This window comes from Nerophis ophidion, linkage group LG09 (genome assembly GCF_033978795.1).
Source record: "Nerophis ophidion isolate RoL-2023_Sa linkage group LG09, RoL_Noph_v1.0, whole genome shotgun sequence".
NCBI lineage: Eukaryota > Metazoa > Chordata > Actinopteri > Syngnathiformes > Syngnathidae > Nerophis > Nerophis ophidion.
Genome location: NC_084619.1, coordinates 60,984,680 through 60,999,955, shown reverse-complemented (window position 1 = coordinate 60,999,955; position 15,276 = coordinate 60,984,680). Strand labels below are relative to the sequence as shown.

The 15,276-nt window shown below is 41.7% G+C and overlaps 1 protein-coding gene across 1 annotated transcript in view; it reads left to right on the top strand.

Annotated features, from left to right (window-relative positions):
• The window catches only part of itsn1 (intersectin 1 (SH3 domain protein)), a 91,984-nt gene that overhangs the window by 2,430 nt on the left and 74,278 nt on the right, over positions 1–15,276 (top strand). Inside the window, 3 exon segments of the mRNA XM_061911382.1 lie at positions 14,121–14,180; positions 14,356–14,448; positions 14,536–14,599. Of these exon segments, the coding sequence (XP_061767366.1) occupies positions 14,153–14,180; positions 14,356–14,448; positions 14,536–14,599 (185 nt within the window). The 5' untranslated portion in view covers positions 14,121–14,152.

Genomic DNA, 15,276 nt, shown 5'->3' with positions numbered 1-15,276 from the left:
GGATCCGGAAAAATCTTGTACATACGTCAGTGTATGGCTACCCAGAAGCACTTGCAAAAGTTTTCAAATCATTAACTTAATTTTATTTCCATTAATTTTGTTGTCATCAGTGAGTAGGATTATTTGGATTGTACCCTATTTTCCGTACTACAAGCCACACCCCCAAAATTTTCGAAAAAACATTATTTGTACTATGAGCCGCAGAAATATAGGTTGTGAAATGAGGTATTTACACAGAAATATTGTTATAAATGTTTTTTTACATACCTTAATTGTTTCCAAACGGTGTCTGTAACAAGGCAGTAAAACGGCTGATCAAACAAAACAGATGTCACCGTCATGGACCCACTAGCTGCGCGAGCTCTCCAATCAGCTAAACAGACTCAATAAGAGGCGTCGTCCACTCCCAGTTAGCTCTACAATCAGCTAAACTGACTCAATAATTCCAAGGTGACATCTTGGTGAATTTACTGAGGAATTTGTGAAACTAAAACAATACAAAAATAATGCCATTGCAAGGTGATAATACTAAAATAGACACTCGTAACTGTGTTAGCATGTTTGGCAATGCTAACAAATCTGGCTTGATTACATTGCGATAGTACGCACAAATATGTATGAAAACACTCCTACAGACGTCACACATGGGTTTTGATTGATTGATTGATTGAAACTTGTATTAGCAGATTGCACAGTACAGTACATATTCAGTACAATTGACCACTAAATGGTAACACCCGAATACGTTAAGTCCACGTTAATCAATTCATGGTAGTATAATTTTTTACCTTGAAAATCAACTTTTACCTTGAAAATCCTTTTTTTCATTGAAAATCAACTTTTACTTTGAAAATATTTTTTTCCCTTGAAAATCAACTTTTACCTTGAAAATCGTTTTTTTTCCATGAGAACCATTTTTTGTCATGAAAATCAACTTTTACCTTGAAAATCATTTCCCCCCCTTAAAAATCAACTTTTACCTTGAAAATAATTTTTTTCCTTGAAAATCGTTTTTTGTTATGAAAATCAACTTTTACCTTGAAAATAATTGTTTTTCTTGAAATCCAACTTATCCCTTGAAAAAAAAATTTTTTTGAATTTTTTTTTTTCCCGGTACGGTTTAGTAAGTAAGAATTGTTTTAGTTATGTTGTAAAACTTACAAACGTTGCTTGGAGTGTTGAATGAAGGATCCATACGAGTAGGACACACTGTAGGTTTCACCGAGGACCACCTGCAGTGAGCAAACTCGTCCAAAAGATGGCGCCACGGCACAAACAACGACACCCCGTTTAAGTGTCTTTGCTTGTGTTTTATGAGAACGTTGTGCACCGAAGAAAAATCCACAAATTAGCCGCAACCGTTTGATAAGCTACAGGGTTCAAAGGGTAGGAAAAAAGTAGCGGCTTATAGTCCGTACATCACAGTAAAGTGGCGGCACCTCAGTGATCACGCCTCTTTACTGCAGCGTGATAAGAATGGTGTGCAGGGAGACATGTCGGCAGGGTGTGTTCATTATAGTGGAGTGTGTGCTAAGCAGGGTGCGGCGTGTGTGTGTGGTGTGTGTGTGTGTGTGTGTGTGTGTGTGTGTGTGTGTGTGTGTGTGTGTGTGTGTGTGTGTGTGTGTGTGTGAAGTTATATGCTCGAGTTGTGCTTATTCCTGATACAAACATTAATCGCACTTAAAATGTACCACATGAACAAGATTTGGGGGTGTGACAGAGTGTGACACAATTTACAAGAATGACCTCACCGATGGAATAAAAATCTATGTTTAATGGAGGAAAAAAACAGTTTTCGTAGCTTTTAAATCAGCGCTTCATTCTTCAGCCATGTTGAAGGTGACGCTGCAGGGTGACTTTGCAGGGCACTTCTTAGATCCTCATACATCTATGATGACGTATGAGGGGTCATCAGGGCAAACGAGGGCGGGGCGAGTCTGAACCTTAATCCGTATCCTGTGTGTGCGTTTGTGTGCGTGTGTGTGTATATAAACAGGCATCTGCCACAAGCCTCGATAACAGACCATCGCTCCAGTTCCGTCCCAGTGCTCTAATTATGCCGACTAATCCCATCAAATACAAATCGTCCACCCGGGGACGCGACACACAAAAGAAATATGCAAACAAGTCAGCTTTTGTTTTCAATCGTAAGCGCTGACTTCCTGTTTAAATTCTGGAAATGCAAAGCAAGATACATGACAATATCAGCATGTGTCACGGTAGTAATCGATATCAATTAAAAACAATGTTGTTTTTTTTTCTTTGTGGGAAGAAAGTGGAAGTATGGAAACAAGGTTGGTTGCGTGAACAAAGGCACCCGCGGTCTGGTAACCGAGCAACGCAGGAAGTGATCAGTGGGCGTGACACGCTAATAGCCAATTAGATAGCAGTATCAACTATTAAGTTAGCTTGTCTGGCACTTGATTATTTGCATGAAGTGAAAAGAGAAAGTCCAAATGAAGAAATTGTCACCTGGACAGTAGGGCGAGGCGTTATGGCCTTTTATTAATATCGATATTTTTAAGCCATATCACGATTTGTATCTCGATATTTTGCCTTAACCTTGAATGAACACTTGATGCATATAATCACAGCAGTATGATGATTCTATGTGTCTACATGAAAACATTCTTCTTCAACCTGCATTAATATATGCTCATTTTAAACTTTCATGCAGAGAGGGAAATCGCAACTAAGTCAGTTGACCAAAAGTGTATTTATTTAAAAGTTATTAAGCAGTGGCACAAACATTCATGTCATTTCCAAAACAGAAAGTGCAAGATTGTCAGAGACATTTTAAAACAAGCTATGAGTGCACTTTTGTGCATGATGTCACTAAGATGACATATCAAAACAAAACTGAATTAAAGTATACTTTTTGTACAGAATGGCACTACAATAGTTTAAAACAAATAAAGTGCACTTTTCTGCATGATGTCACACAAGATATTTCAATAACTGTCAAATAAAAGTGAGCTGCTTAATAGGAAATCAAATAGTGCATGTTCTTCGCTATGTGGTAGATTACTACGGACGTTATTAAATTCTGTTGTTGACTATTTTTTTCATACGGTGTTGATGTGGAAATGGTTATCTCTGCATTTTGTTGGTCTGGCACCGGCCGGAGATGTTGACATCCAGTTTCAAGCACTCTTCATTCTCTAGCGGGTGACTTTTCAAATGATGCTACAGATTAGCTGTAGGTGCTACTTTTTGTAGCAACACTTGAGCCACATACTTGTTGGACATATTCCCGCTTGAAGCCAAACCACCGCCAGACGATGCACCCCATGCTGTTTTTCTTAGGAATTAATTCTTCCTTCATTTGTTACCAGATTGGCACTTTCTCTCTCTCGTATTACCACTCGCACCACTCCGCTAGCATCACAGCTAATGTTACCCATGCTGCTACCTCTCATGTGAGGTATGACGCTACAGAATGTGACGTATGTGAGAAGATGCGCTTTTCTGTGAGAAGGAGAGACAGGAAAAATTGGGAAGAGCCTGCAGTGTAATGCCCGCAGCTAAAAGGAACTGCGTGAGAATGTATACTGGAATATTGCGATATAGTCATTTTCTATATCGCACAGAGACAACCCCGCGATATATCGAGTATATCGATATATCGAATATATCGATATATTGCCCAGCCCTACTGGACAGTCTGGCACTTTTTTTTTTTTTTTTTCAATGTGACCATCTTGTCGTCTGGCAGTTAATTCTTTGCATGGAGTGAGAAGTAAAAGTCAAAATGAAGAAATGGTGGATTAAACAGGAAATGACACTTTTGGAGATTTTTTTCAAAGGGACCTTAGTCAGACCAATGTGGTCTGTAAATGCTGCAAGGCAAGACCGCTAATACCACACCACCTCAGCCGCGCGCACCCTTTAGAGCACAGCTGTAATTTCCTGCCACTAAACCTGCAGAACATAGTTCTTCTCAGGTTTCTCCATGTTTACATTTTCACACTTCGCACTATATTCTTACACTTTATGAGGCATTTCTTACATATTCCTTCATTTCAAGAGCTTATTGTTAAGTGTTCAGTGTGACTTTAATATTTTGTTGACATTATTTGAGTGTTTTCCATGCTTGTGTTGACATTTGCTCTCTGCCTTGATAGTTGAAGGATTATAATCAGAGGAAGATTACATTTAAAATAAAATGTATTTCCATAAGTCATAAAAAATATCAATAATCATCAAAATCGACTGATATAAAACACAATACAGTTTTCAGCCATGCAGAAGAGCATATTTTGAGTTTTATTACTGAAAATGGCCCGCTTACCAGCACGCAAATGGAAAAACACTTTTTTCGACATCAAATCTGTTAGACTAAAAGGTTATTTCTATGAAAAATATGTTTGTTTATGTCGGCATGTCAGTGTTTCTCACAGGAACACACTCTGTCTGTTTGCACTGCAGGAATGTCTTCTGATTTGCATAATTGGCCACAGACTCATAATAATAACACAAAAAAATACACGATTAAAGAATATTGCTTTTATTCTTATTGTAATAACAAATATATGATAAAAGGACTGAGCTTTCTTGTCAGTCGTCCATACTCTTTGTCTCTGTGGGGGGATGCGGGGCCGCTGGCATACACACATGGAGGAGTTTGTAATGTAAATGTAAGATTTTGTAGTATAAATTAGTGGTCCCCAACCACTGGGCTGCAGAAGAATTTTTTATTATTATTATTATTTTTAATTAATTAATTTTTTTATTAAATCAACATAAAAACACAATATACACTTACAATTAGTGCACCAACCCAAAAAACCTCCCTTTTTCATGACTAAAAAACCCAAAAACAAAAATCCCCCAGGCCATTTACCCCCCAACCGCCCCGAACCACCCCCCCCACCCCGGTCCGCAGCTACAAAAAGATTGGGGACCACTGATATAAATGATCCGGATCAGTCCCAAAATCTAATATATGTCCACAACTTTTAGAGTTATGTTCCTCACTAACTTACAGACAGACAAATTCCAATGATTACATTATCTCATGGCGGAGGTAAAAAAAAAACGGAAGTGAAAGTGACACCGTCAAAGTAAAATGTTTCAAAATCAGTATCAGCGTACACTTAAGTTGCAACATTGATAATTCTCAACAAATTGCGTCACATCTTTTTGTGATGGTGTGCCTCAAGTAAATAAATGCGTGTTTTATAGTATTGTTTACATCATTTTTATGGTTATAAAGCAGCTTGAATCCATCCATCCATCCATCCATCCATCCATCCATCATCTTCCGCTTATCCGATGTCGGGTCGCGGGGGCAACAGCCTAAGCAGGGAAACCCAGACTTCCCTCTCCCCAGCCACTTCGTCTAGCTCTTCCCGGGGGATCCCGAGGCGTTCCCAGGCCAGCCGGGAGACATAGTCTTCCCAACGTGTCATGGGTCTTCCCCGTGGCCTCCTACCGGTTGGACGTGCCCTAAACACCTCCCTAGGGAGGCGTTCGGGTGGCATCCTGACCAGATGCCCGAACCACCTCATTTGGCTCCTCTCTATGTGAAGGAGCAGCGGCTTTACTTTGAGTCCCTCCCGGATGGCAGAGCTTTTCACCCTATCTCTAAGTGAGAGCCCCGCCACACGGCGGAGGAAACTCATTTCGGCCGCTTGTACCCGTGATCTTATCCTTTCGGTCATGACCCAAAGCTCATGACCATAGGTGAGGATGAGAACGTAGATCGACCGGTAAATTGAGAGCTTTGCCTTCCGGCTCAGCTCCTTCTTCAGCACCGGTCGGACGTGCTGAAGACGCCGCACCAATCCGCCTGTCGATCTCACGATCCACTCTTCCCTCACTCGTGAACAAGACTCCTAGGTACTTGAACCCCTCCACTTGGGGCAGGGTCTCCTCCCCAACCCGGAGATGGCATTCCACCCTTTTCCGGGCGAGAACCATGGACTCGGACTTGGAGGTGCTGATTCTCATTCCGGTCGCTTCACACTCGGCTGTGAACCGATCCAGCGAGAGCTGAAGATCCCGGTCAGATGAAGCCATCAGGACCACATCATCTGCAAAAGCAGAGACCTAATCCTGCGGTTACCAAACCGGAACCCCTCAACGCCTTGACTGCGCCTAGAAATTCTGTCCATAAAAGTTATGAACAGAATCGGTGACAAAGGACAGCCTTGGCGGAGTCCAACCCTCACTGGAAATGTGTTCCACTTACTGCCGGCAATGCGGACCAAGCTCTGGCACTGATCGTACAGGGAACGGACCGCCACAATAAGACAGTCCGATACCCCATACTCTCTGAGCACTCCCCACAGGACTTCCCGAGGGACACGGTCGAATGCCTTCTCCAAGTCCACAAAGCACATGTAGACTGGTTGGGCAAACTCCCATGCACCCTCAAGAACCCTGCCGAGAGTATAGAGCTGGTCCACAGTTCCAAGACCAGGACGAAAACCACACTGTTCCTCCTGAATCCGAGGTTCGACTATCCGGCGTAGCTTCCTCTCCAGTACACCTGAATAAACCTTACCGGGAAGGCTGAGGAGTGTGATCCCACGATAGTTGGAACACACCCTCCGGTCCCCCTTCTTAAAGAGAGGAACCACCACCCCGGTCTGCCAATCCAGAGGTACCGCCCCCGATGTCCACGCGATGCTGCAAAGTCTTGTCAACCAAGACAGCCCCACAGCATCCAGAGCCTTAAGGAACTCCGGGCGGATCTCGTCCACCCTGGGGCCTTGCCACCGAGGAGCTTTTTAACTACCTCAGCGACCTCAGCCCCAGAAATAGGAGAGTCCACCACAGAATCCCCAGGCACTGCTTCCTCATAGGAAGACGTGTTGGTGGGATTGAGGAGGTCTTCGAAGTATTCCTTCCACCTATCCACAACATCCGCAATTGAGGTCAGCAGAACACCATCCGCACCATACACGGTGTTGATAGTGCACTGCTTCCCCTTCCTGAGGCGGCGTATGGTGGTCCAGAATCGCTACAGAGCTGTCCGGAAGTCGTTTTCCATGGCTTCCCCGAACTCCTCCCATGTCCGAGTTTTTGCCTCCGCGACCGCTGAAGCTGCACACCGCTTGGCCTGTCGGTACCTGTCCACTGCCTCCGGAGTCCTATGAGCCAAAAGGACCCGATAGGACTCCTTCTTCAGCTTGACAGCATCCCTCACCGCTGGTGTCCACCAAGGGGTTTTAGGATTGCCGCCCCGACAGGCACCAACTACCTTGCGGCCACAGCTCCGATCTGCCGCCTCGACAATAGAGGTGCGGAACATGGTCCACTCGGACTCAATGTCCAGCACCTCCCTCGTGACATGTTCAAAGTTCTTCCGGAGGTGGGAATTGAAACTTTGTCTGACAGGAGACTCTGCCAGACGTTCCCAGCAGACCCTCACAATGCGTTTTGGCCTGCCAGGTCTGTCCGGCATCTTCCCCCACCATCGCAGCCAACTCACCACCAGGTGGTGATCGGTAGAAAGCTCCGCCCCTCTCTTCACCCGAGTGTCCAAAACATAATGCCGCAAATCCGATGACACAACTACAAAGTCGATCATGGAACTGCGGCCTAGGGTGTCCTGGTGCCAAGTGCACATATGGACACCCTTATGTTTGAACATGGTGTTTGTTATGGACAAACTGTGACGAGCACAAAAGTCCAATAACAAAACACCACTCGGGTTCAGATCCGGGCGGCCATTCTTCCCAATCACGCCTCTCCAGGTTTCATTGTCGTTGCCAACGTGAGCGTTGAAGTCTCCCAGTAGGACAAGGGAATCACCCGGGGGAGCACTTTCCAGTACTCCCTCGAGTGTTCCCAAAAAGGGTGGGTACTCTGAACTGCTGTTTGGTGCGTAAGCACAAACAACAGTCAGGACCCGTCCGCCCCACCCGAAGGCGGAGGGAGGCTACCCTTTCGTCCACCGGGTTGAACTCCAACGTACAGGCTTTGAGGCGGGGAGAAACAAGAATTGCCACACCAGCCCGTCGCCTCTCACTGCCGGCAACGCCAGAGTGGAAGAGGGTCCAATCCCTCTCGAGAGAAGTGGTTCCAGAGCTCTTGCTGTGCGTTGAAGTGAGTCCGACTATATCCAGCCGTAATTTCTCGACTTCGCGCACTAGCTCAGGCTCTTTCCCCCCCAGTGACGTGATGTTCCACGTCCCAAGAGCTAGCTTCTGTAGCCGAGGATCGGACCGCCAAGTGCCCTGCCTTCGGCTGCCGCCCAGCTCACATAATTTGAATCCACTACAGCAAATTTACTACGGTTGTCCTTCACTATATTCTACATATTTTTGGGCTAATATAAGCATTTACAAGCAGAAAAATGGCTGAATTAACTCAAAATATCAATATTAAAGACGTATTGGCTGCCAGATGAGCCCAAATCAATCAGAGCACACTGTTCGGTATCGTGGCCACTGATTGGCTCAACCTGAGGCAGCATTTATACACGTGTTAAGGTGATTATGTGGGTGTTACTGCATTTCTTGAGAATCTCTTATGATGCTTAAAGCAGAATTAAAAAGTTCGTAAACATTTGTTTTATGCCTAAGCTATGAAATATTTGATTACAATGAATAATTCCTACTTTGATGAAATTAATTTACAATGGAGCCAATACACAGCGATAAAACAATGGTTTACAGTAGTGTAAACATTACACATTTCATTGCAATGTAAGCTTCAAAATAAAAGCCCACATGCATGTGTGCGCTCCAAGTAGGAATCATGATTTCAATATTGATAGAAAATAATTGAAATTATTATTTTGGCCATAATTGTGCAGCCTTATGTATAGACTAGACCTCATACATGAACACTATTTTTATCTATATGGACAAAAAGTGCAGTTACGTCTTATGGCCAATAGGCGCCATTTTGCAAAATTTTTGAATTTGTTTTTAATTTTGTATTATCTCATTAGTGCTATCTTGCACACTTTTTACATTCATTTTATTATTTTATTTTTTCTGCCATTTTGTTTTGTTTGTAACACTTTTGTTGCTTCCATATGCACATTCAATTTCTACTTGAAGTCCATGAAACAATGTATTTTCAATAATGTTTCTTCGACAAGGGAAATACTTTTCAGTGTCCATCCATCCATCCATCCATCCATTTTCTACGGCTTATTCCCTTTCGGGGTCACGGGGGGCGCTGGCGCCTATCTCAGCTACAATCGGGCGGAAGGCGGGGTACACCCTGGACAAGTCGCTACTTCATCGCAGGGCCAACATAGATAGACAGACAACATTCACACTCACATTCACACACTAGGGCCAATTTAGTGTTGCCAATCAACCTATCCCCAGGTGCATGTCTTTGGAGGTGGGAGGAAGCCGGAGTACCCGCAGGGAACCCACGCATTCACGGGGAGAACATGCAAACTCCACACAGAAAGATCCCGAGCCTGGATTTGAACCCAGGACTGCAGGACCTTCGTATTGTGAGGCAGACGCACTAACCCCTCTGCCACCGTGAAGCCCCTTTTCAGAGTGTTTAAAAAAAAAAAAAAAAAAAATTTGGTTAAAAGATTAGTACTTTTTGAAAATTTTGAGCTCATTTAAAAATACAGCGATGATAATGAAAACTGTGATCATTTTGGTCACAATAACCATCATAAGAAATTTCCTTATCGTTACATTCCTAAAGAGGCTGTGTATAATATCTAAATTTATATTTCGATTACGAAGAAAACGCGATTGTTGAAAGACCAGAATTGAGGCTCTGGCGTGTTTGCTTTCATGTTACGTATATTGCGTATGTCGTTCACTTAAATGTGTTGAACAATAAAGCTCACCTAGGTCCACGCTGCTGTCCGTGTCTCCTCTACTTAAAAACCATGAAAAGATTAGAACTCTCACATTGAGATGGGAAAAATAATAGATTTTTTGATGCGTTGCAATAAAATCTAACAGTAAACGGCATTAATCGATACATTTATTCTTCATAAATTAATGCTGGCAGTTCTAAAATTGGGCTGACTGTAGCGAGTGATCCAACCAGCTCCTTCTTCAAAGACGCGTCATTAATCGATTTTTAATGGAATCGTTAGGTGCCCAAAGAGTCCCACCTCCTGTTGTCTCTATACCAATATTTTGGTACCGGTACCAAAGCATATTTCGATACTTTTCTAAATAAAGGGGACCACAAAAAAGTTGCATTATTGGCCTATTTTAACAAACAAATCTTAGGGTACATTAAACATATGTTTCTTATTGCAAGTTTGTCCTTAAATAAAATAGTGAACATACTAGACAACTTGTCTTTTAGTAGTAAGTAAACAAACAGGGGCTACTAATTTGTCTGGTGATGTCTGAAGTAACACATTGTGTAATTTATCATTCTATTTTTTGTCAACATTATAAAGGACAATCTGTAAAAAATTATTATTAATCCACTTGTTCATTTACTTTTAATGTCTAGTTATTATCAGTTTCAACATGTTCTATCTACACTTCTGTTCAAATGTAAAAAACACTTATTATTCAGGTGTTTGGATACTTTACATTAGTTTTGGATGATACCACAAATTTAGTTATCTATCCGATACCAAGTAGTTACAGGCTCATACATTGGTCATCATTTAAGTTTTCATGTATTCAGGGACGTATTTCATGTGTTTATGAATATAATATGAATTTAAAAGAAAAAATATTTTGTGACGATAAAAAATATTGTTGTGATCATAGTAGTATAGACTAGATACGCTCTTGTACTTGGTATCAGTACAGTGGATGTCAGGTGTAGATCCTCCCATGGCATTTGTTTACATTGAGCTATTGTATCCTCCTACAATGTGTAGTGAAGCATGTCTAATTAGCTATTCCTCGTCCTGCAGGGATAATTATACTTGTAAAAAACTACCTTTTTTTGTTGCCATGAGGGTGAGGATTAGTGATTTAGAAATAGCTAGAACACTGCCGATTGCAGATGGACATTAGCTGCTAACTAGCTAGCCGTGTGTTAAAGCACCTCATCCTGTGGGCCTTTCAGTGTTATACCTTCACCTTTATTGTTAGTTTTTAAGCCAAAACGGGTCTGTTAACCCCTTTCTGTCTAAAGACTGTGTCTGCTTGTAAGTACTCTGTGTGCGCGCGCTGTCAAAAATTCCCCTTTGCTCGTAGAACCAGCAAAGTCATGATGGGCCGTAAAAAAAAATTGGCGAACCGGTACTTTTACAAACAGAGTATAGCAGTGGTCCCCAACCTTTTTCTATCCGCGGACCGGTCGATGCTTAATAATTTGTCCCGCGGCCCGGGGGGGGGGTGTCCTTTTTCTTTCTTTTTTTTTCTTTCTTCTTTGTCATGAAAAAGGGACGTTTTTGTCATGAAAAATTTATTTTTTTGTGGTTGGTGCACTATTTGTAAGTGTATATTGTGTTTTTTTATGTTGATTTAATTAAAAAAAAATGTATTTTTTAATTTTTTATTTTTTTTTAATAAAAAATTCTTCTGCGGCCCGGTACCAATCGGGCCATGGCCCGGTGGTTGGGGACCACTGGAGTATAGTACCGTTTTTGAGTTATGAGTACCACGATACTATAATAGTACCGGAATAACGTACAACCGTAATCCTATCTGAAATATATTACACTATAGATATCCATTCACACATTATATTACTTTTGTTTATTTGTACGTAAAAAAAATATTTTTTTAAGGTTTGGCAACTTTTATTTTATTTTGTTCGTTCATGGAATCCGGTCAACCTCCTTTGTTTGCACTTTATCGAACCGTGCATGCAAGTGACATTGGGGCCACATTGGGGCCTGTGCGCGTTTATACTGGAGGTCACATTTAACTTGCAGTGTAAACAGTCAGCTGGAAAAAAAAATCAAACACCTGATCGCGGCCACAAAAATGTCCTCCGCAAAAAAAAAGTAGTGTTATATACCTTGTCTGTAGTGGCCACTCATTTTGCATCCCAAAGCAGTTTTTGGACTCCGTATAGCGGCCACGCATATCAACATTTGCCTTACCACGGTCCGCAAAATTCCATTTCTTAAGCGGTTACCTACCAGACCATGCAGCCGCGCCGGCTGCATGTCACAACTATTATCAACAAATATAATTGTCGACAATGTGGACTAATGATTGCAGCCCTAGGTCACTAGTCTGTTTTATATCATGTTGGTAGTATTGTCTTGTTAATCCCTGTACTTGTCAATTACCCAACAACAACAAGGCCCAGTTTTTTGTTGGTTTTGCCCACATTCTTGGCACTAAACCTTGTCCACTGTGTTGTTTATTGTTTATCACTTTATATTTCTGTGTGCACGTTAGTTTCTTCTGATTGATGCTGCCCTTTGGAGATATTCATCTCTCGCAACTGTAAATGTGTTTGTTCTGCTTGTGTGTGTGTGTGTGTGTGTGTGTGTGTGTGTGTGTGTGTGTGTGTGTGTGTGTGTGTGTGTGTGTGTGTGTGTGCGCACGCTTTGTCCTTCTGACCCACTTTGCCTGCTCGCTTTGTCCTCCAGCGCTGACACCAAGCGGCTCCGTATGCCAAGAACACTTTTCAGTCTGAAGTTGTTTCCAGGAAGATGATCGGTGCATTCATTGTGTTTGAAATGTCTCTTTGACGCTCGTACTGTCTGATTTGAGTGGGCTCGCTTGGAATCCAGGTGGGCCTTTCCACGTCTGGATCTGATTAACATACCTACTACTCATGCAGAATTATGACACACACACACACACACACACACACACACACACACACACACACACACACACACACACACACACACACACACACACACACACACACATGCCAGGTTGTTTCTATGGTAGGTTGTGTTGTAAAACTCATGATTTATGATCGAAAACACTGCTAAAGAGCCATTTTGCCTCTTACTCCACTGAAGACAATGACTATGGTTAATTTGGGCTGCAAACAGAGCCCTAGAGACAAGAATACGTTGATTGACAGTTGGGCTGGGCAATGTGGCCTTTTTTTAATGTCTCGATATTTTTCATTTGGACTTTCTCTTCTCACTACATGCAAAGAATCAACCAAAATGATAGTTGATACTGTCACCTGATTGGCTGTCAGCATGCCACACCCACTGACCAGTGACCACTTCCTGCGTTGCTCGGTTACCAGAAAGCGAGTGCCTTTGTTTATGCAACCAACCTTGCTTCCATATTCCCGATTTATTCAGAGAAAAAAATATATATTATCCAAGGTTTTATCGAACACATTTTTAATTGATATCGATTACTCGGGGCGGCATTGCTCGGTCGGTAGAGTGGCCATGCCAGCAACTTGAGGGTCCCAGGTTCAATCCCCACTTCCGCCATCCTAGTCACTGCAGTTGTGTCCCAAGGGAAACTGCTCCTAGTGCCACCCAGACTGCTCCTAGTGCCACCCAGACTGGTTTATATGTAACTTAGATATTGGGTTTCACTATGTAAAGCGCTTTGAGTCACTAGAGAAAAAACGCTATATAAATATAATTCACGTCACAAAATTCACTACTCTGACAAAAAAGAAAAAAAAATATCCAAGGTTTTATCCAACGCATTTTTTTTATTAATATTGATTTATTTGATTAAAAAAAAAATATATATAAAATGTTTTATCGTTCACATTTTTTATGGATTTATTTAATAAAAAAATAAAATGTTTTATCGTTCACATTTTTCATTGATATGGATTAAATTATATATTGATATGGAGTGCATGAAAACACTCCTACAGACATCACACATGGGACGCTTTCGTAATTGAGAATTATTTTAGATATATTGTAATACTTATAAACGTTGCTTGGAGTGCTGGATTAAGAATCCGTACGAGTAGAAATGCTATGGACGATTAGAAGAAGGAACGGCACTTGTATTTCCGGTTCAAAGCTTTAAACAGCAGGAAATACTTGCAGCCATTCACCTAGCTTCACCTGCAGTGAGTGAACTCGTCCAAAACGCAGCGTCAATTTAAGTGTTTTTGCATGTTTCTAATGAAAACTATTTGCAATATGGCCTTCATGGAAAAAAAAATCCATAAATTAACTACTTCGTTTTATAAGCCGCAGGTTTCCAAGCGTAAGAAAAAAGTAACTACTTATGGAGCGGAATTTATAGTAGTTGAATTCAAAACTGAGCTGCTCTAAATTGTTTCTGAAATGTTTGTGTTTGCAGGTGTTGTGTTTGTGAAGACGACTGAGTGAACTATGGCACAGTTCCCCACCACGTTCACAGGTCCGTCATTCTTCGCTCCGTCAATTGTCACTTGCAAAGAATCCCCTCAACAGGAAGTGAAAGTCGTGACTAACACATTCTACTCATCCCTGCTTTTAATTCTCCACTCTCGCCCTGCTTCTTGCCTAACTTTTCTGCAATTGTCTGCGTTTGTATCCGTGTGTTGGGCTCTTAGGTCCAGACATGTTCCTGATCTCGGTGGACGAGCGAGCCAAACATGACCAGCAGTTTCTCAGCCTCTCCCCCACTGCGGGGGGTTACATCACAGGTAAAAAAAAATTGTTTGTGTGGTTGACGTCCGTTGTCTGAAAACGTGTGCCGGGACCTCACTTCCTGTGTCTGCCGGCCCTGTCAGGTGATCAGGCCAAGAATTTCTTCATCCAGTCGGGACTGCCGCCTCTCATCCTGGCCCAAATCTGGTGAGTGGGCGCACTGATCACTGGGCCTGGGCGATATGGCTGGAAACTGTATCATCGTATTAACGTGGACCCCGACTTAAACAAGTTGGAAAACTTATTCGGGTGTTACCATTTAGAGGTCAATTGTGCGTGATATGTACTGTACTGTGCAATCTACTAATAAAAGTTTCAATCAATCAATCAAATCAATCAAAGTCTTTTGTATCGGTCAATACCGATAACTATTGATATTTTTTTATGACCAATGGAAAATAAGGAGCAGGAGAAAAATATATGAAATGTAAATATTTGTATTTGAAATGTAACTTCCTCTGATTATAATCCCTCAGCTATCAAGGTCAAAAGGAAATGTCAACAAAATAGTAATAAAAAATTATCACAGGTTTTATCGAACGCATTTTTTATTGAAATCGATTACTCCGACAAAAAGGAAAAAAAATGATGGAACACATTTTTATTGAAATTGATTACTCTGGGGAAAAAAATAAAAATAAATCTCGAACAATTTCTCCAACACTTTTTTTATTGAAAACGATTACTCTGACAAAAAGGAAAAAAATTATCGAATGTTTTACCGAACACACTTTTTATTGAAATCGATTACTTTGACAAAAAGGAAAAAAATTAACAAACATTTTATTGAGCGCATTTTTTATCGAAGTTGATTCGTACAGCAA